Source organism: Drosophila simulans, chromosome 2L, assembly GCF_016746395.2.
Source record: "Drosophila simulans strain w501 chromosome 2L, Prin_Dsim_3.1, whole genome shotgun sequence".
NCBI lineage: Eukaryota > Metazoa > Arthropoda > Insecta > Diptera > Drosophilidae > Drosophila > Drosophila simulans.
Window position 1 is genome coordinate 5,093,193 of NC_052520.2, and position 26,332 is coordinate 5,119,524.

The 26,332-nt window shown below is 46.3% G+C and overlaps 1 protein-coding gene across 21 annotated transcripts in view; it reads left to right on the forward strand.

Moving 5' to 3' along the window:
• The window catches only part of LOC6731051 (nesprin-1), a 101,955-nt gene that overhangs the window by 24,986 nt on the left and 50,637 nt on the right, over positions 1-26,332 (forward strand). For 17 of the 21 annotated variants that reach the window (XM_039297143.2, XM_044923944.1, XM_044923945.1 and 14 more), the window contains 8 exons: positions 10-13,197; positions 13,539-13,853; positions 13,956-15,098; positions 15,488-15,694; positions 15,830-16,067; positions 16,180-18,962; positions 21,131-21,436; positions 22,799-22,950. In XM_039297143.2, coding sequence (XP_039153077.1) covers positions 10-13,197; positions 13,539-13,853; positions 13,956-15,098; positions 15,488-15,694; positions 15,830-16,067; positions 16,180-18,962; positions 21,131-21,436; positions 22,799-22,950 — 18,332 coding nt within the window. The remainder of the gene's footprint in view (positions 1-9; positions 13,198-13,538; positions 13,854-13,955; positions 15,099-15,487; positions 15,695-15,829; positions 16,068-16,179; positions 18,963-21,130; positions 21,437-22,798; positions 22,951-26,332) is intronic. The other 4 variants (XM_044923946.1, XM_039297134.2, XM_039297187.2 and 1 more) reach the window with 3 other exon arrangements.

Here is a 26,332-nt window from a genome sequence, read left to right on the forward strand (position 1 = left end):
TTATAACAGAAAATCTGTCAAGATGCTGACAACAAACGCGAGGACATGAAATGGTTGGTCAAGACCTTGGACTCTCTGCTTAGCTACGCCACCGAAGATGAGGCCAATCTGGAGCAGAAGAAGCTGGAGGATCTGATCGCCCGCTACAAGAACCTTATCCCCACGATTGAAATCACCATGGTCAAGACGGAAGTGTTCTCGAAGTGCTACACTTACCGCAGAGAAGTGCACGAGGTTGTGTGTCTGCTAAGCAAGGTCAAGGATCAGACTGCCAATATACCAGCTCCCGATAGCCTGGAACGTGTGAATCGCCTGATTGAGGAGCAGCAGTATGCCATCAACCAACTGGATCACCAGCGTCCGCATATCATGTCCATGCTGCAAAGAGGACGTGATCTCATCAAGGATGTCCATGCCCCGGCCTTTGTAAATGCCGAGGTTAAGAATCTGGAGACTGGATGGAATCAGGCGTACACAGAAACCTCCGACAAACTGCAGGCCCTCAAGGGCACCCAGGCCGTTTGGAGCGAGTTTGTGGACCAGAAGAACGATATTTTCTCCATGCTGCAAACTGCGGAGACGGAGCTGCGTTCCCTGACACCATTGCAAACCGATCCCAAGAACGTCAGTCAGGATCTGAAGTCCAAGAGAGATCTTAACGTACAACTGCAGCAGGCTTCCCATCAACTGTTGCCAAAGTTGCATGCTCTCAAATCGGAACTGGCTCCTCTGGCCGCACCCGATAAGCGTCCCATCCTAGAGAAGGAAGTGACCGAGGTGGAGAAGATGTTCTTCAACACCATGGAGCACGTGAAGGACCGCGTCGGCTATCTGGAAGACTACAGTGCCAAGTGGAATAACTACAAAACCCGTCTCGCTGAGCTGCAGGAATGGGCCAACAAGGTCGCGCCCAAGAACATCGAGGCCCTTCAATCGGAGGACCTCACACCGGAGGAGCGTGTGGTCAAGGTGCAGGCCTTCAAGCGTATCCTTGGGGATCGCATGAAGCAACTGGATCTTCTGGCCGCCGATGCCTCCGAGTTGGCGCCCAAGGAGGGCAACATTGCCGAGGCCAAGCGACTGAAGGGAGAGATTACCAAGCTGCAGGAGGTCCTCAGTGCCATCAATCGCAACGTGGACCATCAGGCACAGGCTGTGCAGGAGGATCTTGTCAACTGGCAGCAGTTCCAGGCCGGTCTGCAGCAAATCAAGCCAGCCGTGGAGCAGAGCGAAGTCAAGGTAAATAATGTAGTTTCTAAGCCCATCTCCCTCGAAGAAGCCGTTGCCATGCAACAGAATGCCCAACAATTCGAGACACAGTGCCAGGAGCAATTGGACAAGCTCCATGGCATATCAAACATCAGTCATAAAATGTTATGTAAGACCAATGCCCCCGACGAATTGGACGCCATGCATTCGCGTTGGACTGCCGTCCATGAGAACGCGAAGCAGGCGAGCGCCAAGCTCGAGAAGTTGGTGGCCAATTGGAAGTCATTCGACGCCGATGCCGCCAAGCTTGAGGATTGGGTTGGACAGGGTGAGCAACTAATGTCCCGCCGTCCAGCTGTCCTCAACACCCCGCACATTGACAAGCTCGAAAAGGAGCTGGTCAAGCTGAAGTCGTTCAACAACGAGATCTCGCAGCAACAGGCCAAACTGGTGACTCTGGGTCAAAATGCCGATCAAATCAGTTTGCACTTGGCTCCTGAAGGAGCAGCCGCTTTGAAGGATCGTGTTAACCAAATGAAGGGCAAGCTGCAGAAGCTTTCGGAAGCCACTCGAGGTCACATCAACGAGGTGTCCGACGCCATTATCTCCAGGCAGGACTTCAATGCCAAGTTGGTGAACTTCTCCAACTGGATGGAGCAGCTTCGTAACCAGGTCACTCAGGTGGAGGAGATCAACCCGGAGCGGGTGGAAACCAGTCTCCATGTCATCCACGCGCTACTGCAGGAGCATGCCGATAAGAAGCCAAGTTTCAATGCCATATATGATGAAGTTAAGCAATTGGCCTTGGGAGCAACTCCCGAGGAGTCGAATGCCCTGAACGATGCCTACACCGCTTTGGTGGTGAACTATCAGAACCTAGAGACCAACATGCTGCAAAAGAAGGCGGCTCTGGAGAAGTGGACGGAGCTGCTGGGCTGGAAGAATGACACCGAATCGCATTTGAACTACCTCAAGCATCAGTTGGACAAACCGGAAGGACCTGCTGCGGAGGAGCTGTCTAAGGTCATTGATGAGATCGATAATTTGGGTCAGGGTATTGGATACTGGAAGGGTCAGGCTAAGGAGATTGACGAAAACCCGGCCATTCAGTTGAGGGATGCTCTGTCTCGTCGTCCACTGATTGCCACTCAAATTGTAAACGATGTTGAGAATAAACTAGAGAATCTGAAACTTCGCTCGCAGAACCAGCAACAGCAAATCCAACAGATGACCGTGCGCAAAGATAAGTTCCATGCCCTGGAGCATAACTTTGGACAGGCACTTCAAGAAAATCGCGCTAAGCTGGACGAGATTCTCAGACAGCATCCGACTTTAAATAACATCGATCAAATCATTGCCGATTTGGTCGCTCTGAATGATGCCCTGAAATACCAAGCCGATCTGAAGAATCGCATTCATGACGAAGGTTCTTTGCTGATGCGTGAGGATATTGCTAGCATGCCCGCCATTCAGGAGAGCCTACTTATTATGGACAAGAACTACGATTCTCTGCAGAATGAAATAGCAGATCGCATTCAGAAGTACAACCTGATCAGCCAGGCCCTGAGAGAATATGCCGATTCCAAGGACAAGTTCTCCAAGGAGCTGAAGAAGGCAGAAGATCTATTCAACGCTATACCTCAACAGCCACGTGATGAAACCGAGCTGCATCAAGCTTCCGAGAAGACCAGAAAGACCATGGAGCAGTTGCGTAAGTCGAAGCTCAGTTTGGATGAACTGGAGCGTCGGGGCAACAATGTGGGCAAGCTCTTCAGTGCCATTGGAGAACCCATTCCGCAGGAAGTGCCACAGGAGGTCACAGCCGCCAAACAACACTGGCAGGATCTGCACGACAAGACCGCCAAGAATGCGCATGTGTACGAGACGGAAGCTGTTATTTGGTCACAGATCGAAGATGCCAAGAAGGATCTGCTTCCCTGGTTGTCCGAAACGAATCAGGGACTCTGCGATGCTGCGGATAACTCAATTGAAATTGAGTTTGGACCCATGCGTCTGAGCAAGTACCGCACGGAGTTACCTTCGTATCAGGCTCTTAAGGATTCGATAGTGGAGAAAACCAATGATTTGGTTAAGATCAACAAGGGTGCGGAAATTCCCGCTCTATCTGCACTCAACAAACTTCTGTCTGAGCAGTTTGCTGAGGTTAACAACAATGCAGATAGATTAAGTGCCATAACCACCTCGTTTAATGACCAGGAACAAGAGTTGCGCCGGCGTTCAAAGGAAGCTGGCGAACGGGTGAGCAAACTTCGTGAGCAGCTGATCAAATGTGATGACATGTCCGGTGATAATAACAAGATCATGGAGCGTCTTCAGCAATGCCGTGCCCTGCGTGGTGAGCTCGATAATAGTGGAAACGAAATCGACAACATCAAACAAAAGGTTGACGAGTTGCGTAATCTGTACCCAACTTTCAGTGAGTCCATCATACCCAAAGAACTGAACAATGTGCAGAAGCGCTATGAGAACGTTGATCTTTACGCCAAGAAGATTGAAAGTTCTCTGCTGCAGTTCCTCAAGAAGTTCCACGCCGATAAGGTGGGCATGCTGAAGCGTATCATTGCCACTCAACGCGAAAAGGTGGCCTGGTGTCAGCCGGAGTCCTCCAGTGACAAATACAACCTGGATGTCAAGAAGTCCTCTCTGCAGGAAGTCAGCAAGAGCATTGATGACTGCAAGGCGCGCCATGCCGAGACCCTGAAGTCCTTGGAGATGTTAAAGGCGGTAGAGTCGCCACAGAACCTGGCTGAACTCACCAGCGATGCCGAGTTACTGCGCAAGGATATGCAGGCTCTGCAGGACAGCTTTGACAAAATCAAGGGAATCCTTGACGAGAACGTCGACTTATGGTCGCAGTATGAGCAATCGAATGAGCAGATTTCCAACTGGCTGCGTGACGTTGAAGGACGCGTTAAGGCAGAAACTAGCAGCCAAGTTAATCTGTCCCAGGTTCCTCAGAAGCTTCAGGAATTGTCTATCCTCCAGCAGGATGTGTTGGCCCATGAGCCCATTATTAATAACCTTGAGCAGACATCCCAACAGCTGATTGAAAAGAATCCGGAGGCAAGAATCGGCCAGTTTGTCACCCACTTGGTGCAGCGCTATCAAGCTGTGTCCAAGGCCTTAACCAGCTACATCGATAAGATCCGTGGTGCTCAGTTGTCAAACGCTAACTTTGCCAAGGCCGCGAAGGATTTCAACGAGTGGTTTGGCGATGCCAAGATCGAGTTCCAGGAACTTGCTCGCATGGGCTCCCCCGGATCATCCTCTGCTACAGCTCAGCAACTGCAGACCGTCAAGAATTACATCAAGACTTTCGACAACGGTCAGATACTGCTGAACAATGCCGTCGATATTGGTGAGGCTTTGTACCCGGTGGTATCGCCCGATAATCGCGAACGTATCCGTGCTGATCTTCGCCAGATGCGTGAGAAGTTCGACTACTTGCGAGATGAGGCCAATGCTTTTATGCAGCAAGTGGAGGGTGTTTTGATTCAGAAGACTTCAATCGAAGAAAGCTACACTCAGGTTTCTCACTATCTTAACGAATCGAAAGCCAAGGTGCCCACCAGTGACGAATTGTATCCCACTTTGGCAACCAAAAAGGCTGCCCTCCAGAACTACAAGACCCAGCTGCAGGAGATCACCCTGCACAAGAATGCTCTGAAGCAGTTGCACGACAAAGCTGTGACCCTTTGCGATGATGAGTCAGAGAGGAAGACCGACGAGTCCATCCAGGAGTATAACACGCTCTCCAAGAAGATTTCCGATAGGATTACAACAGTGGGAAATCATGTGGTCAAGCATGAAGCCTACGATCAGGTCCTGGAAAAGGCACAAGACTGGCTGAATACCATCAAGTCTGAAGCCATTGATATTCTCAACGAGACGACATTTGAAAAGGAAGGCGCCGAGGAGAAACTGCTGGTTGTGGAAAATCTTTTGCAACATAAGCCCGAGGGTGATTCCATTTTCGATACCTGTCACAAGTTATTGGAGACGGTGCTCACCCAAACCCATCCCAGTGGCCATCCAGCTCTGCTGAAGGGTTTCGAGGAACCGAAGCAGTCGTGGGAGGACTTTATGACTCTTTGCCAGGATTCATTGGTAAAACTGAAGCAGCTTTGCTCTAAATGGGATGAGTTTGACACGATCATTGAGGAGCTAGACAACTGGATGAAGAATGTCGAGGCGGTGGTCAAGAACCAGAACCTCAAGAGTACGGCGGAAGCCAAGAACGCCCATTTGAAGCAGCTTCAGGATATTTCAAAGGACATCGAACGACGCGGTGCGGCCATCAATGAGCTAATGGATCAAGGCCGTGAGATTGAGGGTGAAACCGATTTGAACCTTAAGTTGTCTCGCCTGAATACTCGCTATCAGACCCTGAAGAATCTATGCAAGGAATCGATAGCCAAGTATGTGAACTATGTAAAGGATCACGAAAGCTTCGACAAGGACTTTGATTCATTCAAGAACAATCTTCAGTCCTCGGTCGACGAGCTGGCCAAGAGCAATGAAATTGTGGGCGATCAAAGCGTGCTGCAGGATCAGCAAAATAAACTCCGTGAGATGTCCGACAAGCGCATTTCGGATTCCACTCTGTTCGAAGGACTCATCGATCGTGGCGAGAAACTCTATGGTCACACCAGCCCTGAAGGCCGTGAAATCATTCGTCAGCAATTGCGTGCCTTGCGAACCCTTTGGGACAACTATACCGATGACTTGAACTCAGCGACGCAAAAGATCGATCAGTGCTTGCTGCAGTTTAACGAGTTCAGCATTGCCCAGGATCAACTTACCAAGTGGCTGAAGGATGTGGACAAGGCCATGCAGAGTCACACTGAACCCAAGACGACGCTGCAGGAGAAGCGCGCCCAACTGCAGAACCACAAGCTGCTCCATCAGGAGATCACCACACACAATGTTCTGGTTGATAATGTCTGCGACAAGGCACAAATACTGGTCGACCAGATCAAGGATAACTCGTTGAATGTGTACTTGACCTCGATCAAACAGCTTTTCCAGAGCATAGTCCAGAAGTCGGATGAAATCTTGCACAATCTGGAGGACTGTGTTCAGAAGCACAATGAATTAAACAACGCTCTGTCCTCAGCTAAAACTTGGATTTCGAATGAGAAGGCCAAATTGCTGGAGTGCGATGATGCTTACGGTGAGAAGGCGGACATTAAGCGCAAGATCGAAACTTTGGGACAATTGGCTCAGAACAAGCCACAGGCAATGAAAATAATCAGCGATATCCGTGATCTCTTTGAGAAGGTGAAGGCTACGACCTCCGAAAAGGGTAATGAAGTGCTGGACAAGGAGATCGAGGAATTGGAGACCACCATGAAAAGTCACTTTGATGACATCGAAGGCATTGAAGGCAAACAGAAGGATGTGCTTGCCCAGTGGGACAAGTTTGAAAAGGCGCTGGAGGAACTTACCAAGTGGTGCCGCAGTGCAGAGGCAGTGTTCCGTGAACAGCAGCTGCAGTCCACGCTCCATGAGAAAGTGGAGCAGCTGGAGAAGTACAAGATTCAAAGGGAGTTGATACTCCAGAAGGAGAAGGAAATCGATGCCTTCGGAGATGCTGCCCACGCTCTGCTTAACAACTGTGGAGCCGATCGGCTAAAGACTCTAACCACTCAGATCACCAATCGGTATCAGCTTCTTCAAGTCCTCAGCAAGGAGGTTGTTAACCGCTGGTCAAATCTGGTCGACGATCACCAGTTCTATCAGGATAAGTACAACGAGGTGGATTTGTGGCTGCAACCCATCGAATCGCAGATGGCGAAGGTCCTTTTGGATGAGCCAACCCAGAGTTCTAACATTTTGCAAGTGCTGCTGTCTGAAAAGGAGCAAGCGGAGAGCTTATTTGCTGCTCTAAATGCAGCTGGAGAAAAGGCTCTTCCAGAGACATCCACTCAGGGTAGGGAGAAGATCCGCAAGGACCTGCGCGATATCCGCGATCGCTGGGACAAACTGGACGAGGGCATTCGCAACCTGGAAAAACGACAGGAAGCGCAGGGAGTTCAGCTCTCCAGCTACCAGGATATACTAAATCAAACCGTCAACTGGTTGGATCAAGTGGAGAAACTGATCCACAATGAGAACCCTGCTAGCTGGACCAGTGCCCAAGAAATCCGCTCCAAGTTGTACAAGTACAAGGCCACCAACCAAGACATCAATTCGCATAAACGCATAGTCGAGGCTGTGAATGAAAAGGCAGCAGCTCTTCTGGGCAGCGCCGCTCCAGCCAATGCGGATGAGATCTCCAAGGCGGTGGCTGAGGTGAACAAGCGATATGATCAAGTGGGTCAGGACTGTGCCAAGTTAGTTGCCGATCTGGACGGAGCTTTCGATGTGTACCAGCAGTTCAGTGAGCTGCAGAAGGCTCAACAGGACTACCAGAAGAATCTTTGGGATCGTCTTACCGGCTACTCGGACTACTCAGGCAATAAGGCAGCTCTGCAAGCACGTCTTCAAAAGATCAACGAGATCCAAGATGCTTTGCCGGAGGGTGTGGCCAAACTCAAGTCCCTGGAGGATCACATTGAGCAACAGGCCAGTAATATACCCGCCCGATCCAAGGAGGCAATGGCCCGTGATCTGGCCAACTTGCATGCTGATTTTGAGAAGTTTGGAGCTTCATTAAGTGACGTAAAGAGTGGACTAGAGAATCGTCTACAACAATGGAATGATTACGAAATCAACTTGGATAGACTGATCACTTGGTTGGGCGAGGCTGAGAATTCCCTCAAGAACTACAATCTGAAATCCTCGTTTGAGGAGAAGGAAGAACAGCTGAACGGTTTCCAATCTTTGGCTCAGAATTTGCGTCAAAACGAAGCGGACTTCGACAAGGTGAAGGACGACACCTCAGAGTTGGTCCAGAGTTCTGGTGAAACAAGGATTGCTGTCAATGTGCAACAGGTTTCGTCGCGGTTCCAATCGATACAGGCTACAGCTAAGGAGATTCTCAAGAAGTGCGAGCAGGCTGTCCAGGATCATGGTCACTTCAATGACAAGTATAAGCAGTGCGCCGACTGGTTGGCTAATGCTCAGGCCCGTTACGATGATTGCTGTGACTTGTCCACAGTGGCATCTCGAGACGATCTTCTCAAGAAACAACTGGTCATCCAGGAGCTTCTGGCGCAGCAGCCAACAGCTACCCAGCTTCTAAATAGCACCGTTGAGCTGGGCGAGAAGTGCTATGGGTCCACAGCAACCGAAGGACGCGAGGCCATTCGTAGTCAACTGGATGATCTGACATTCGATCAGTTGTTTGACAACGTTGCCATCACGGCAAGAAAGATTCAGGATAAGATCGCCAAGTGGTCTGGTTTCGATGAGATAGCTGACAGCCTGAAGAGCTGGTTGGATGAAACGGAGAATGCCCTTCCAGCTGATATTGAGCTGAAAACCACTCTGGATGAGAAACGCAATAAACTGCAAACCTATCGTGACATCTTGAACGACATCAACAATCACCAGGTGGAGTTGGGTAATCTTCAGGAGATTGCCGCCAATCTGCCAGAGAAAACAGACCTTGTGGACCAAATCCTTAAGGATATCGCTGACCGCTTTGGAAAGCTGCAAAAACGTGCCCAGAACTACGTGGAGCGTTACGAGGGCATTGTGAGTGCGCATCAGCAGTACTCCAAGGCTGTTATGGATGCTCAAGAGTTTATCGATGCTACCCTGAATACTGTTCACTATTGGGGCGATCTGGATCTGGAACAGATCTCACTGCACACGAACCTCGATCGCCTAAAGAATCTGAAGGCCAGCTTGGCCGATGAGTTCCCACGAGTTGATCAAGTGAGGGCTTTGGGCGAGAAGGTTATTCCTGGTACAGTGGATGTGGGACAGGTGAACATTAAGTCCCAGATCGACACCACCCAGCAAGAGTGGGAAAGCCTGCTGACCACCATCAGCTCCACAATTGAAGCTATTGAAGCTCGTCTACAGCATTGGTCGGAGTACGAGCAATTACGTGACCAGTGTTTGGCCTGGATTCGTGATACGGATAACAACCTTCATGCTATTGATCTGAAGGAGGATCTGCCGAAAAAGCGTGCTCAGTTGGATGCACTTAAGGCCCTCCAAGGAGATGTACGCGCCAAGGAATTAGAGGTTGATAATGTCACGGAGAAGGCCCAAACCCTTCTGAAGGGTCCCAGCAGCAATCGTGCCTCTGGTCCTGAGTTGGTAACCAAGTACCAGCAGATCTTCCACAAGGTCAAGGAGCTCAACAACCGTTGGCAGCAGTATGTTACCTCTCACGAAGATTTTGATAACGCCATCTCTGATTGTTCCTCTTGGATCAATGACATCAAAGAAAAATTGGACTATTGCTCCGACATGTCATCTATGAGTCCCAAAGAACTGGATAAGAAACTGGCCACTATTCAGGATGTTATCTTGCTGAAGGACGAAGGTTCTGCTCGAGTTTTGAAGATCTTAGAGCAGGCCCAACATGTTTTGGCTAACACCGCGCCCGGAGGTCACGAAGCCATCAATAAGGAACTCACAGATCTCCAGGATCTCTGGTCCGGAATCGCTCTGCGTATCATGGATGTTAAGTCAAATCTGGATGACTCCATTACTCAATGGTCTGGTTTCCTGGACCAAGTGCAAAATGTTCGCAAGTTTAATGAGTGGTTGGATGGTCAGGTTAAGGAGTTGAGTGAGCATCAAACAACCATGACAGAGAAGCGAGCTCAATTGGATCGCGTTAAATCAACGGAGGAGAAGGTGCGCGTAGAGAAGATTGATGTGGATGCACTGAAGATCCAAGCCAAGGAAATGATTGCCAGTGGTCAACAAAGTCAGGCGGCCTTCCAGGCCCAAAAAGTTCTGGATACCTTCGACGAGCTCTTTGCCAAGACCCAGAAATTGCTGTCGGATCGTCAAGATCAGTACAGGGATCATCGATTGTTCAAGGAGGCCTACGATGATTTGGTTAGCTGGATTGGACGAGCCCGCGAGAAATTCCCATCGTTGAAGCAGAGCAGCTTAAGCGATAAATTGGCCATTGAAAACGCTGTCCAAGCTACGGAAGCTCTTCTCAACAAGCAGGCACAGGGTGAACTCCTCGTGGAGCACTTGGTCCACACTGGAGAGGTGGTGCTGGCCAGCACATCTGCTCAAGGTCAGGAAATCATTAGGAATGATATCCGTGCACTGCGCGACAGCTTCGAGGGCTTGTTCCGTGAAATAAACCAGCAGAAGGAGAACCTTGAGGTGACCATGGTTCAGTGGCGAGCCTATAAGGAGGAATATGAACGCCTGATGGAATGGCTCCAACAGATCGACATCCTTGTGAAGAACCACAAGCTGAACTTGTGCCCCAACCTACCCGAGAAGGAGAAACAGGTGGCTGATATGAAGGATGTAATGTCCCGTCTCGAGAAAGGCAAGGATGACATCGATAAGTTTAATGCTTCGGCTGCCAGTCTTCTAAAGTCCCATTTGGATACTTATGTGAACAATCAGCTAAGGCACCTGAGCTCCGTATATCAAGTACAGGTTAATCTGGCCAAGGATGTTCTCAAGAAGGTGGAAACTAACCGCGATCAACATCGTGAATACGATGCCAATATGAAATCTGCCAAGGATTGGATAGCAAATGCCAAGGCTACAATTCAGTCGGCGGGTGAAGGAGCAGGTTCCAAGGAGGCCCTGCAGCGTCGCCTGGAGCAAATTCAGGATCTGATTCGCAACCGTGAGCTTGGCCAGAATTTGGTGCACACCGCTATTAATAATGGCGAAAAGATAATAAGGAACACTCGTTCCGACGGACGAGACGCCATTAATACCGAGATGAAGGAACTGCAAACCGAATGGGATCGTCTGGTAAAGAAAATGTCCACAGCCAAGGTGCAGTTGGAGACAAATCTGTTGCAATGGGCTGACTACAGTTCCAGCTACTCCCAACTGCAGCAATGGATTACTGACAGGGAGGCCAAGTTGCAGCAGGCTTGTGAACAGAAGATCGTTAAATCCAAGAGGGGTCAACCTGGTCTCAGTAGTGGATTGAGCGAGCGCAAGGCCAATCTCCGCCAGACGAACAACATTGTCCAGGATATTGTGTCATTCGAGCCCATGATTCAGTCGGTTACCTCCAAGGCTTCGGTTCTTCAGCAGGGTGCTCCAGGAACTGAAATCTCTGATAAGTACGAGAATCTTACCAAGCAAGCTAAGGACTTGTACGAGAAACAGAAGAACACCATCGAGAGCTATCAGTCCTTGATTGACGCGGGCAATGAATTCGCCACGTGGTTGAGAAATGCTAAGGAACGATTGAGCAAGTGCTCTGAACCCACGGGCGACAAACAAGCTCTGGCCGAGAAGACCCACCAGCTGAAGATTCTGCAGGGTGAGCTGCCGGAAGGCGCCCAGAAACTTAAGAATGCTCTGGAACAGGGCGAGATCGCTTGTCGCAGTGCCGAGCCCGAGGATTGTGAGATCATCGAGCAGGAAGTGGCTCTGCTTCAAGAGGAATTCGATGCCTACAGGGAAGCTCTTAATAAGGCCAAGGATTACCTGGAAGTGGGTATTGTCAAGTGGTCCGACTACCAGGATCAGTACACCGAAGCTTTGGAGTGGTTAAGCAAGACCGAAGCTTTGGTGCAATCCTACAACAAACTGCAGGATAGTTTGATCCAGAAGAAGGTTGTCCTCGAGCAATTCCAGGGTCATTTGCAGACTCTATTCGACTGGCAGAAGACTCTGGATGATCTGAACATGAAGGCGCAGGTTCTACTGGAGACTTGCTCCGATACAAGAATCAGCAATGCTATCATGCAACTGACCACCAAATACAATGCTCTACTGACTCTGGCCAAGGAGGTGATGCGTCGATTGGAGATGCACTACCAGGAGCATCAGCAGCATCACAGTCTGTACGAGGAGTGCCAATCATGGATTGAGAAGACCCGTGAGAAGCTATCCGAGTGCGAACAAATTCCCGGAACTCTTAACGAGGTTCAAATCAAATTGAACACCGTGAAGAACCTTCGTCAAGGTTTTGAAACCGGCCAGAATAAACTGCGTTATCTTTTGGAGCTCAAGGAGAAGGTGATAATGAACACCGAACAAAATGGTGCAGCCAAGATCCAGGAAGATACCGAAGCCCTAAAGCAGGACTTTGACAAACTGTTGGTGGATCTGAACGATGTTCGCCAGAAATTGGCCAATCGTCTTGCCCAGCTGGAGGAGATCTTCAAGCTGTACAAGATCCTGGTTGAATGGCTGGAGGATGTGGAGCCGAGTGTCAAGACCAGTGATGAGTTCTTCAATGACTTGAGTGAGAAACGAGCGGCGCTGGAGAAGTTCCGCGTCATTCAGCGTGATATCAATGGCCACAATGATATTGTGGAAAAGATCAATCAGCGTCTTAAGGAGGACAACAGTTTGGACCTTAAGGACTTCCAGCCCGGCTTGACCAAATTCGATGACCTGCAGACCCAGGTGAACAAAATCATCGAGTCGCTGGAGAACCAGGTAAACAGCCACGAGAAATACAAGCAGGCCTACAATGAGCTGCAAGACTGGCTGCGACGCACTCGCATTGAGGTGGAGCAGTGTGCCGACTGCCATGGCGAGAAGGATCAAGTGGAGAGCCGTCTGAATCGATTGGGAGATATACAATCATCATCTCTGGAGGGCAAAGCCCTTCTTGAAGCTTGTGAAGAGCTAAGTCAGTCGGTGATTGCCACCAGCGGAAGCGAGGGCCAGGACAATGTGGCCCAGGAGATCAAGCATCTCACCTCGGAGTGGGAGACCCTCCAATCCTTATCCCGCGACGCTCGCGGCAGCTTGGAATCCTGCTTGGCCGCCTGGCAGACCTTCCTGCAGAAGTTCAACAAGATCAACCTTTGGATCGAAACGATGAACAAGCGCGTTACCAAATCCCAGGAAGGCGAGAACAAGACCCCCGAAGATTTGGTTAATGCCAAGGTAAGAACTCTTCGTCAAGTCGAGATCTCGCAACTGTCGCACGCACCTCTAACCAAAAAAAGTACTAAAAATGTAATCGAATATAAAAATAGCCAAAGCGTGCACTTTAAGTAGAACTCACCGACAACAAAATTTGTATCTAAATATCTCGTACCGTGAGAAATTAAATCATGTACTAAACCCTCACTAATCACTACTGCTAACTTTTCAGCTAATCACCTATTTGTATAATCAATTGCAGCTAATCATTTACACAGACACCTGTCTAATGCCTAATTGCTTTATGTGCTCTAAATAGCCAATGTTAGATCCTGATACTAAATATTATTTCCTTCCATTAGAAACTGCTTGAGGAAGTGCTGGCCGAGAAGGACAATGTGGAGGACCTGAACGACAACTGTGAGCTCCTCATGGAGCAGAGCGCCTGCACTCGCATTCGTGACCAGACCATCGAAACCCAGGCCAACTACACCAAGCTCTTGACTTCCGCTCAGGGATTGGTTGCCAAGATCGAGAAGAATCTGTCCGATCACACCGAGTTCCTCAACTATAAGAAGGAAATGGACGCCTGGATCGAAAAGGCCCAACAGGTCCTCGATGATTGCTCCACCGATGGCGATGCTGCCATCATTGCCCAAAAACTGGATACGGTCAATGTAAGTTTTTGCATTTATCATAAAAATATCTATTTTTATTTCAGGTTTTTATGATGTCGTATTATATTTTAAATAATTATAAATATCTATTTCATTTTGCAGTCCTTAGCTTCTCGTCTTCCCGAGGGTCAGCATCTGTTGGCCTTGGTGCAGGATGCCTACTCGAAGGCTTCGAACATCACTCCTGAGGATAAGCAAGAGAAGCTGCGGGAGCTGATGACCAAGGTTCGCGAGGATTGGGATGCCCTGGGACTGGCCGTTAAGCAAAAGTTGAGTGACCTGAAGCAGACGCAGACTCGTTGGAACGATTTTGCTGCCAACAAGGATAAGCTTGAGAAGTGGCTCAATGAAACCGAGACGACCCTCAAGGTGGCACCGGAAACCAAGGGTGAACTGAGCGAAATGAAGACTCTGCTGGAGCGTTACAAGACCCTTTCCAATGAACTCAAACAGAAGGGTAACGAGCTGGAGCAGCTGCAGTCGGAGGCTCGCGACCTGGGCACCGAAGTGGATGCAGTGAATCGCTTGCAATCGCGATGCGACAAGCTCAAGAACGATTGCTCCGCTCACATTACGGCGCTGGAACAGGAGATGTTCGATTATAATGCCTACCACCAGAGTCTGCAGGATGTGGAGAAGTGGCTGCTGCAGATTTCCTTCCAGTTGATGGCGCACAATTCGCTGTTCATCTCGAATCGTGAACAGACGCAGGAGCAGATCAAACAGCACGAAGCTCTGTTGGTTGAAATTCAAAAGTACCAGACCAATTTGGATGACTTGAATGCCAAGGGTCAGGCGCAGATCAAGCGTTATGAATCCTCAACACCAGCCATTCGTCCCACTGTTGAGTCACAGCTGAAAAATATCCAGGATAGCTATAACTCCCTACTGCAAACCTCAGTGCAGATCAAGAACCGCTTGTTGGAATCGCTGGCCAAGTTCCAGGAATACGAGGACACTTTGGACAGCATTATGCGTAATCTGGAGACTTATGAGCCCATTATCCAGACCGAACTGGATGCTCCGGCCACCAGCCTGGAGTTGGCTCAAAACCAATTGAGGTGTGCCCAGGAAATGCAGAACAAGCTGAACAACGAGAAGTCCCGACTGGCAGCTGCCGTTCAGGCCTGTGAGGCAGCCACTGCCTCCATCAGTCGACCCAGTTCTCCACTGGAAACAGCCATGCAGGCTATTCCCGAAAGGGAGCTCATTGTGCGCGCCAAGCTCGAGGATCTGCTGGATCAGGTAGGATAATGTTCAATACCTTGGCGATGCATTTGTAGAGTTGCGACCACTTTCAATAGTTTAAAGTCAAGCAATTATATTGTTTAAAATGAATGGAAGGATCCTTTTGTAGATCTATGTTGTGCTATCATATTTTCACAAAACCTTTCAGTAGAGATTTCTTTGGTTTCAAAACGAAATGTATAGAATTCCACCATAGTTATTCTTCCATTCTATTTTTCTTTTATCACTATTATTTTCTAACCAATGACTTGTTCTTTTTATTAATCCCTTAACCCCACAAACCCAACACTGCCCTAACCTTTGTTGATTTGCCACTCTGCCCGTAAATGTTGTAAATTGCACTACCCACAAAAAATTGCTATGCCTTGCGCTTTGCTGCCCCAAAGAAACCGCCTCCAAAGACTCGGAGCTCAACCAGAGGTGTCAACCGAGATGATGATGAGGACGAGGATGATGTTGAGATTCAGGTTGAGCTCAGCGATGTGAATGAGGCGCTTTTGGATCCCATTGCCCACGAGCGTGTCAAGAACTATCGTCGCATAGTTCGCTTGAATAGCGCCCATGTGGGCAAGCTGAATGAATTAGTTGCTAAGGTAAGAGTAAGGTCTAATCCTACACAGGATCAAACAGGTGGCGGTATGCATGGCTATATGGTTTTAAATTGCTTGTTATGCTTACAATTTAACGTGTAACCCCAATTAATTTAATTGCTTGTTTGTTTTTGCTAGGTGCAATCCCACTTGGGTGGTTTGACTGCATCCGTTAGCGAACTGGAGCAACAGCAGAAGCAGCGCGCCGAGCTGCAGGATTGGGTGAAGAAGCAGCAGAGCTCCGTCTCAGATTGGATGATGCGTCCTTGCAAACTGCGTCCGGAGGCAGCTCAACAGGAGCTGGTGTCCATGAACGATTTGCTAAACTCTATCGGTGACAAGCGGTCCCAGTTGATGCTGGAAATGACAGGATCATGTAAGTGTTAGGTTTAAAATATACTGTAACTAATAGGTTTCTTGTAAAGTTTTGATCCTTGCATCAATCCTGTGACTCCCCTCATTTTATTGTATAATTTCCCTTACATTAGTGGGCGACGAGGATACCGATTTGGATGATAACATTGACAAGCTGGAATCGGAGCTCATGGATGCCATTGCCAAGAAGCAGGCTGGTCAGAATGTAATCGATGGCTATCGCCAGGGAATGGCTGATGTCCAGAACTGGTTCGATACCCTGATCAAGCGCATGGACGTTTTGGATCGCGGTTCGGGTTTGAATTGTGCCCAGAAAATGGCGGCCATTAATGAGATCAAAAACGAATATGAGCTGCAGGGACACCCCAAGATTCAGGAGCTCAAGGGTAAGGCAGCGCAGGTGGCGGAGGTCATCAGCAATCTCGATGGTCAGCAAGTGGAAGAGCAAATGAAGTCACTGGATCGTCGCTTTGCTGATCTCGGCAAGCGCATCGATCGCAAGGCTCAACTACTGGATGTGACCAACAAGGGTGTGGAAGGAGCCAAGGGCGAGATCGATCAACTCCAGAATTGGGTGAAACAACAGATTGAGGAGCTGCAGGCACCCACACCATTGGGTTACACTCCCAAGGATGCCGAGGCACGCCAGCAGAAGATCAAGAGTCTGATGAAGGATGCCGAGGCCAAGCAATCCCTGGCCGATGTCCTTGAGAAGCGTGTGGCCAACATGCAGCAGGAATTGGAACCCGTTGAGTACTCCCAACTGGAGTCCGCATTGCGTAATCTCAACACTGAGAACCGCAATCTATCTGGAGTCCTAAAGGCTGAACTGGATCGTGCTCTGGAGGCCAGCAAGGCTCGCAAATCCTTGGAGAACGATCTGGACAAGGCACGCCAGTGGCTGAAGACCAAGATCTCCGAGGTGCGCAAGCTGCCCGTGTATCACCCACTTACCTCTGCTGAGATCGAAAAGAAAATCCAGGAGAACCGGAAATACGATGACGATGCCAAGCAGTTCAATGACAGCGTTTTGACTGATGTTCAGCGCCAAGCGGCCAACATAATGAAGGATTGCGATGATGCCGACAAGGCTGCACTTCAGCAGATCCTAGATGAAATCGCTGCTGACTATCAGACCCTCAAGGATGAGAGCAGCAAGAGAGGAAAGTCTCTGGATGATCTTCTGCAGGGTCGCAAAGCCTTTGAGGATTCCATGAAGAACATGGGCGATTGGTTGAACGAAATGGAAACCGCCACCGAGGGTGAGCTTCGTACGACCAGTCTTCCCGTTTTGGAGGAGCAGCTGGCCCATTACAAGAAGCTCCTCAGTGATGCCGAGAATAAGGGTGGTCTCATCAACGATGTTTCGGAGCAAGGAAAGAGCATCCTGCCCACACTCAGCAATGCCGATAAATTGAAGCTCAACGACGACATCAAGAACATGAAGGATCGTTATGGCAGAATCAAGAATACCATCGATGATCGCGTGAACGCCTTGGGAGATCACATCAAGAAGTACAAGGATGCCAAGAGCAGGTTGGCCGAGTGCAGTCAGTTCTTGGGTAATATTCAGCAGAAACTCAGGGAACTCAACCGCCCGATTGGATCCAGGATCGAAGATGTCCAGGACTTGTTGGGTGCCTATGAGGGAATTCTCAAGGAACTCAAGGACAGCAAGAGCAAAATGGGCGATATGCAGATGGATGATTTGCCCGAGCTGCAGAGCATCTTGGCCCAGCAGGATGATATGATTAAACTGATTGAAGATCAGTTGGCCCATCTTCGCCAGCTTCTGCTGCTCCGCGAGCAGTTTATTGCTTTGATAAATGAGATTATTGCCTTTATCATGAAGTACACCGATGTTATCATTGACATTGAAAACTCACCTGATAGTCTGGAGGATAAGATCAACAAGTACGATGATGTGATCATGAAGATTCAGGAGTGCGAAGGCGTCTTGGCTTCGGCCAATGACAAGGGCCAGAAGATTGCCTCCGAGGGTAATGCTGCCGATAAGAACAGTATTACTGAGCAGTTGCAGTCCCTGAAGAATCAGCTGCAGAATCTCCGCAAGGCGGTGGAATCGCAGCGCCAGAAGCATCAACTCCAGCTGGAATCCCACAAGAAGATGGCCGCCGAACTGAGCGAAATCCTCGACTGGCTGCACAGCCACGAGGGAGCGGCCAAGTCGCGTCCTCTACTGGATCGGGATCCCGAGTCTGTGGAGCGGGAGCTGCAAAAGCACCAGGCTCTCAGCCAGGACATCGAATCCTATCTCAATAAATTCAACAAAATCAATGATGGTGTCAAAACCGAAATTGGCATGCCAAGTTCCCTGTTGGAAATGCTCTCCGAGGGCAGATCCCTGGTAGCTTCACTGCCCCACGAACTGGAGGAGCGTGAAAAGTATCTGAAGAACAACCGCGACTCTCGTTTGGAGTACATGCAACTGGTGGCCAAGTTCAATGACTGGGTCCATGAGGCCGAGTTGCGCCTGCAGAACAGCCAGCATGGCATCGACTACGAGCACTTGGTCCAGGATCTCGACGAACACAAGATTTTCTTTGGCAATGAGGCACCCATCCGTAACCTGGTGCACAAGCAGATCCAGGAGGCCGCCGACAAGATCTGGTCCTCGCTGAACAACTACGAACAGTCTGAACTCTCGGCGGAGTTGGCTCAGTTCCAAACCAAGTTGACCAACACACTGGCCAATGCCAAGACCCAACAGAGTGAGCTGGAGAAGGAGGCGGAACGCTGGCGGGAATACCAGCAGTCCATCGATCGCGTCAAGGCCACCATCGAGCGTACCAAGTTCGTTGATGAGCCCGTCCAGAATTTGGCTGGACTCCACTTCAATATCCAGAAGCTGTCGCACGCCATTGGCAATGTTCAGGTGAGTTTGTTGAGGAATTTTTGGGTGTATTTAAGATAGTATATATGTAAGTTTGATCTAACCCTTTTCAACGAAAGAAAATTCACTACTTATTTCACTTCAACTTTTGTCGTTACTTAACATAAAAACCCAACATATGGAAAGCTCTTTTGTGTGTATTTAGGCAGTCTTTTGAATAGCCATGAATATTCAGCTGTTCGACTGCATGCTGTGTGCATATAAGTGTGCAGTCGAAGAACCAGTTTTCCAAAAAATGACACATTGCACAAGGATGTGCCACTAACTTACATATGTACATATGCGAATGTATCGCCTTAAGAGCAACTTTATGGAGTGGCACCATAAAAAACCAAAGTGCAATCGTTTTGTATCTTTTGCGTTTCGTAGCAACGATTTCGCCGGCCGGCAAAAGCAAATAAAATGCACTCTTGACTCACATTCAGTTGCATTTAAGTGCTCTTCTCTTCGTTGGAAGGCCTACTCTCTTATGCACACTAAATATAAAGAGAGATTGCTTCATTTCTGAACTGATAGTTGTTGTTTATTGAACACGTTGAGTGCCCATTTGTTTACTTTCGTAAGCTTTTACCTTGGGCACTCATTAAACTTTTAACCTACTAGTTCACTATTTGTCGAGCTTATCGTTCAGTCGTCTGTCGTTGGACTTCCAGTTCGATTATTATTATTCAAGGCACTGGCTCGATTTTTATGCTCGGCAACTGGAAAAAACAGCTGTTGTTGTTGCTGCTGCCGCGGAATGAATTAAGCTCATGACATCATCAGCGGCGGCAACACTGTATCAAGCAACCAGTTTTGAGCCAGGGATGGATGAATCTTCAAACTACTATTTGATACTTAAAATTTTAGGATTTTAAATGATTACAATTTATAATTCAAAATACATTTTTCAACTACATTTTTGTAATATTTTACGTATTCAATTTATATGATATTGTGATATTTCAAAAAGGGTTTTAAATATTTTTAAATCAATTTATATATATATTAGATAATTTATTCAAATACGCTTTTTAAGTTTTGGTTTTAGCCCTGGTTTTTCAATGAGATATTGAGATACAAATGCTAAGTGCACGTTTGTTGCTTTTTGCTGAGTGAGCTGTAAGAGCACCGGCCCTTTGTCCTCTCTTTCGGCTCTTTGCTACACAGCTGTTTGGTTGGTGTACTTGTTGTTCCTTGTTGTTTTTGCCTAGCAGGGCATGCCGGCAATTGTTGTTGTTGCCAATCGTGAAAGAGAGAATGGCAGCAATACGGAAAGAGAGTGACGTGTACATATATATATACATATTATATGTGCGAAGCCCAACTTTGACCGCCCACGCCCACCCAAAAACGATGTTCAATACACATGCATTATGCGAAATGGTTGAGAAAAAAACGTGTTTGCCCGGCTTTTTTGCTCTCTTTCGACCCGTTCTCTGGCAAACTAAGAGAGATTCTAACTCGTGCTTATTTGCTTTTGCCTTTGGGGCTGTTGGATTTTTTTTGAGTTCCGACGAATTCACTTCAAGTTGAGACGTTTATCTGTGCGGTTGGCAGCGTGTTTTAGACTCGTATTCGCGATTCGTACCATACATATATGTGTATAGAAAGAGAGCAGAAGAAAGAAAGAGGAGAATCGCTACATTTGTTAAATTACCCGTTTCGTTATAAAAAATTCGCCATGTGCTTTCGGCAAGGCGCAAATCGAAATTAAACAAAAGTAAAAATACAACAAAATCGCCAACCATATAGACATCGATATCGAAAAGCCAACGGCTAACGTCATCAGCCATTTGAAATCTATAAAAGACCAATAGGAAACCAAACAAAATAAAATAAAGGCCTCAAAAGGAGGCTACACTCGAGGTGTGTGTGTGTGTGTGCGTGCGTGCGTGTGCGTTTGTGTTTGTAAAGAAAAATCTATAAAATTTATATATGAATTAAGCAACGTTTGCCTTTCAACTCCGTGGGCCAGGCATATGTCAGAGTTGAAATAGGGCACACTTAGCAAACTCTAGAACAAGACGTTAAACCGGAATTTCAGATAAACCACTTACATATATGTATATATATTTTGTACAAATCGCGATTCCGGAATCGTCGTTACGTCAGAACCAATTTCATGCCGTTTGTTTGTTTTTTTTTACCTTCGCACATTCACATTTCAGAGCCAAAACAGCGACTTATCGCTAGTCAACCAGCAGGCCCAATCGTTGATCCGCCAGGCGGACGCCCGCAATCGCCAGCTGATCGAGCAGGATAACGCCGGACTGAATAGATCTTGGCAGGATTTGGTGCGCAGCCTGGAACAGCGACGCGACAACCTGCAACAGTTGGCCGAACATTGGGACGGCTTCGAGAACAGCCTGCACGCCTGGGAAAAGGCACTTGGTCGACTGGAGGACAAGTTCCGCAATGTCGATCCGACTGTAAGATCCCGACGTCACTTGGAAGATACGAAGAATGCCATTCAGGTGAGTTGCGACACTGGGAAAAGTCAAGCAGACTGTATTATTTTAAAGGGTCTTGGATTGAAGTCAACATGTGAAAGAGTAGATTTCTTTAATTTATTTAAAATGTTTAAAAATATCCCTCTCTTTCACTCATTTGATAAAAATGCATGTTCGTATCACAGTGTGTTTACACATGGGGGCAACCATTCATTCACTTAGTTTCGTTGTGGCAAAACCGCCCTCCCTTGGGGGCTTTTATGTTTGTCAAATATTTTTACCAATATCCATGCATAAACACATTCCGACAGATATGTAAGTGTTAGATATATATATGTACGTATACTGTATAGCCGTGAACAGCGACATCAAGTTCATGGTCACGTTGTGGACCGGAGCTTGCGCTCTCGTAGTTTGTCACGCTCTTTGGACTCTCTTAAGCTTCTCATGGAGCAGCTGAGTTTTCGAGGCAGGTCCAAAATATACATAGCCAACGGATGTGTTGTGAATGATTAACACGGAAAGCCACTAAATCACAGTAATCAAGAGTGCGAATAGCGAATAGCAAGAAAACAATACATTCTAACTTTCGGTTTCGGTAGACTCTTGATTTTAGCTAACCTACAGAACCAGAGATACTCCAATGATTAATGAGCCATAAATAACTGAAAGCGGTTTGCATACACCCGATTTTATTTATATTTACATATTAATTGCATTATTATATTGTAACTTCACTACAACAGCAATTATCATTTGTAGTACTTATCAGCAATGTGATTTTAGTGATTTGTAGGCGAGTGAAATCACTTTTTAGAGCGATAACAACTTTGCGCGCTCGTTTTCAATCGGTCAACTAAAAATAGTACGAATACACAAATTAAGCAACTAAAAATGGAAGTACCACCTCGCTTTCAAATCACATTTCAATTGAAGCAATTTTCAGCCATAAAAGCTAGGCACGTCCAAATCAAACTAACGATGTTGTCATACATGTGCCATATAAAGCAGCATTCAGCGATAACGAAACAAAAGTAAAAATGAAACCATCGAACTTGCCAATGATAAACAAAGGCAAACACTTAGTTAAGGTTTTTAGTTTGTCTTTTCGAAACTATAAATTGTATTTCTTGTTCGTTTCATGCTTAAACCACATATTTCATCTTCTTGATCAAATAACCTCAAGCTCCAAAAGCTGCCAAGTCAAGTCAACAAATTTATTTACTTTTATGCGTTGGGGTGACCTTCCAAAAAAACTGGAAATGAAACCGAAATTGAGGGAGATACACAAGAAAGAGATCAAGAATATATAGCATTACATAACCACACCAAATGAATCATAATTGGAACAAACATTGTAATTAGTAATAATTTCTGTTTTTCTAGGAACTACGTGAAGAATCAAATCAACTTAAATCATCACATAAAGAAATCGAGGCGCTCTCTAAATCCATCCTCACATTCCTTGGGGAAGTACACAAACCCTCGGCGGAGGCCATACAGGCCAAAGTGGATAAGTTAGTTGGACAGCAGGCCAAGTGAGTACCCAGTGAAATAACCAATTACCAGAGCCATATACTACCATATACCATATAATGCGCCTAACTACGCGTGACTGGGGACCCAAAAAGTGAAAAAAAAAAACTAAACCCCAAACAAAACACAAACAAAGCTTCCAATCGAAGCGTTTAATTCCGGAAATTGTATTGGCTTGCATACATTATATCCAGCTGCCAAACTTGTTGCCTAATGAAAATAAATGGCAATCTAGAGAACTTAACTGGTTACAGATGAATATCATATCATGTTTATATCACACGCTCATATTTAAAGCGCTATGAAGTAACTTTCTAACAGAACTTTTTACAGCTAAACTACATACTTATAAGGTTTAGTTGGAGCTCTTAAAAAGAAATGCTTCTCGGCTTTTTGAAATCTTTTTCCATCTTATTGTTATAGTTGAGTCGAAATCTGACGTCAGACCAAGTGTTACGCTTCGTTGTCGGCGTTGTTTTGTGTGCATTACGTAAGCTGAGGCTTATTGTTTTTTTTTTTTTTTTTTACCCCTCTCAGTCTGCTATTTCCCGAAATAATTATTATTTTCATTGCTCTGGGAAAGAGCCGGTTATGCCGGAAAACTCTTTATTTTTAAGCACTTGTTTTTTTCTTTTTTTCTTTTTGGGGGCTATCCCGGTCTTCAAAGAATTGTGCCAAAGCTTCGGTCTTATCAAACGTGATAGGAGTCTTAGAGGCTATATGATATATATTTCGCTTTTGTGATAAGCTACACAGCGAAAGAAGAATTCTTTTGCCTTTTTGTCGGAAATGCCTGCTATTTATTTATATTTGTTGTTGCCTGGCGCTAGAAAAACACAGAAACTGTGCCAATATGCCAATTCATTTTATTGCTCTTGTTGTTCATTGTTTCTTTGAAATTCTTGTGGATTTTCTTTCGCTAATTAATCACGTGCCAAATGCTTGGCAACATGTTGCCAGCAACATTTGTATTTGTTGACAAGCCACGATGATACTCGGATCACGTAAACACTTTTCCGTTGACAGCGCCCCACTTTTCTCCCATTTGGCCTTTCACACTGACACAATTTTCCCCCAAAACTATTTTATTTTATTTTTACACACAATTTGTTGTTTTCTTGACAGCAGTCTGCTTGAAAAACGAGAGCGCAGCAGCTGTGTCTATAATTTTCCTCAAATTTTCCCCGCATTTTCCCTGAAAATCAACCGCAATGTGCGTAAGTTTTCAGTAGGCTTAAAGCGGGTGAAATGACAAATGTTTTGACTGCTGCCAGGCGGTGACGGGTTCTATACATCAAGTAAAAATTCATTGGATAATCACCTTTTACTGTTGATTGATAAAATAGCAATCAAATATCATTTCGATGTACACAACTTGAATGATATAATAATAATATAATGCCATTCCCTTGATTCACTAAAGTATTTATTCCTTTAATTGTATTCACATTCAAATGTGGCTGTCCCAAACTGAACAAATAAACTATGCCATCATCGCGCCGAAAAGAGTGATCTAATATAGCTCCAAGCGGCATGTCATCGATAATTATATAGACACAACTGAGATATATTGTATATCCTAAAATGCGTCGCAAAATTTCAATGCATTTACACACTTGAGATATTAAACACATTGTTTCGGCATGCAAAAATCTAATCAGCAGAAATACATTAAGTCACTTGCGTTTTGTGGGGATTTAATAATTTATTTTTAACAATTCGCGGCATTTGTGAGCGTGTTTATCTTGAAGGCGACAATTAACTCCATTAGCGAGTAAATTTGATTTTTGCACAAATACTATACAGAGATTCTTAGGCACAATATATATAGGTATATGCCATTGATGAAATGCCTGAGAGGAAACAAGCTAGGCAATGTGAGCAGAATGTAAACAAAATGCCGAAAAAATCATAAAGAATAAGTAAATAAAAAGCACAAGTGAAAATTGAATTTTTTGCTTGAGTTTTGGGTGACTTCATCAGTAAGAAATGGCAAAAGTATGAATAAGAGGTGAACTAAAAACCATATGTGCAGCTTATTAAGGTGAATGACAAACGAACTATGGCCGATTCGAACGAGTATCTTGCAGATTTACCAACCTTATCAGGTGTATAAGACATCATTAGGCAGCCAAAGAAATCGCAGTTTAATCTCTGATTTGCATATGCATTTGCATGAACAATTTGTCATTCGGGTAAGGCCGAAATAAAAAGAGAAAATCACAAATAACAGACAACAACAGAAGCAAATAATAATAAAAAACTTTGCCCAAATGAGGTAATCGGGTAATAATAAGTTTATTTTCGCCACTGTTAGCCGTTAACAGAGTGCTGTTAGCTTTCTCGTTCCATTCAACTGCTTTGCTCTCTTTTTCTTTTTCCGGTTCTCTCGAGTGGTAAGTTTATTGCCGGCTTTTCTTATCTAAACCGGCGAATTGGCATTATGGTCTTATCAATCAGCCCTGCATTCTGTGTACTATGTTGCCCTGCAAAGGGTGAGGAGAGTTTCCTGCTAAGTTCGTTAATTTTCAGCCGGTTTATTCAATGTCAAGCGATTTGGCCATAAAAATAATAACTTTCAGTCCCCACTTTTGCTCAGATATTTCGGTGTGGTGAGTTGGGGCTCTTAGCAGCTTTCGTTCTTTTATTTCCGCAGCGCCTTCGTGCGCCGTTAACGATCGACAGCCGACGACAGCCGAAGCAAAGTTTTTGGCAATTTTTAGCGTTGAGATTCTATTCGAATCAGTTTTTATTTAGAGTTAGTTGCAAGCGGACGTGTTTCTCAATCTGGATGGCTGGAAACTAAATGAAAGAGCAAACGAACGAAGCGACCGCAATACATATACGCATATTTTTAAATCAAATTAATTAACTAAGAAGTAGTAAATACCCGAGAAGCAGCAAAGCAAAAAAAAAATCACAATCAACCGGCGCCCCAAGAATACAAGAGAGAGATGTATGACAATGGATATATACTTTTGGGCCAACGGCTGCTAATCGGAATTTACATTTCTTCTCCCCTTCGATTCTTTCTATTTTCATGTTGAAGTTTCGAACGCCGCTTTGTGGATTACCAGGCGTATACGTAACGAGCAAACAGCAACGAGTCCGGGAGTTAATTTTCCATTTGCAGCGTCTGCTTGGGTTTCACCGCAATTCCGCTTACGGAATTGAGGCACTGGAAGTCAAGCAGAGTGCTCGCAAGTTCCAAAAGTTGAGCACACTTCTGCCTCCAAAGTTACAGGAGGTCCGAAAGTTGTCGCCAACGAGCCAAAATCGCAGACAGAAGACTGAGCAGCAATTAAAAAATTGTAGCTAACTGCCGGCCACTTACGCACACGTAGTTAAAGTCGTGAAAAGCATAAGGTGATTAATTTTCCACAC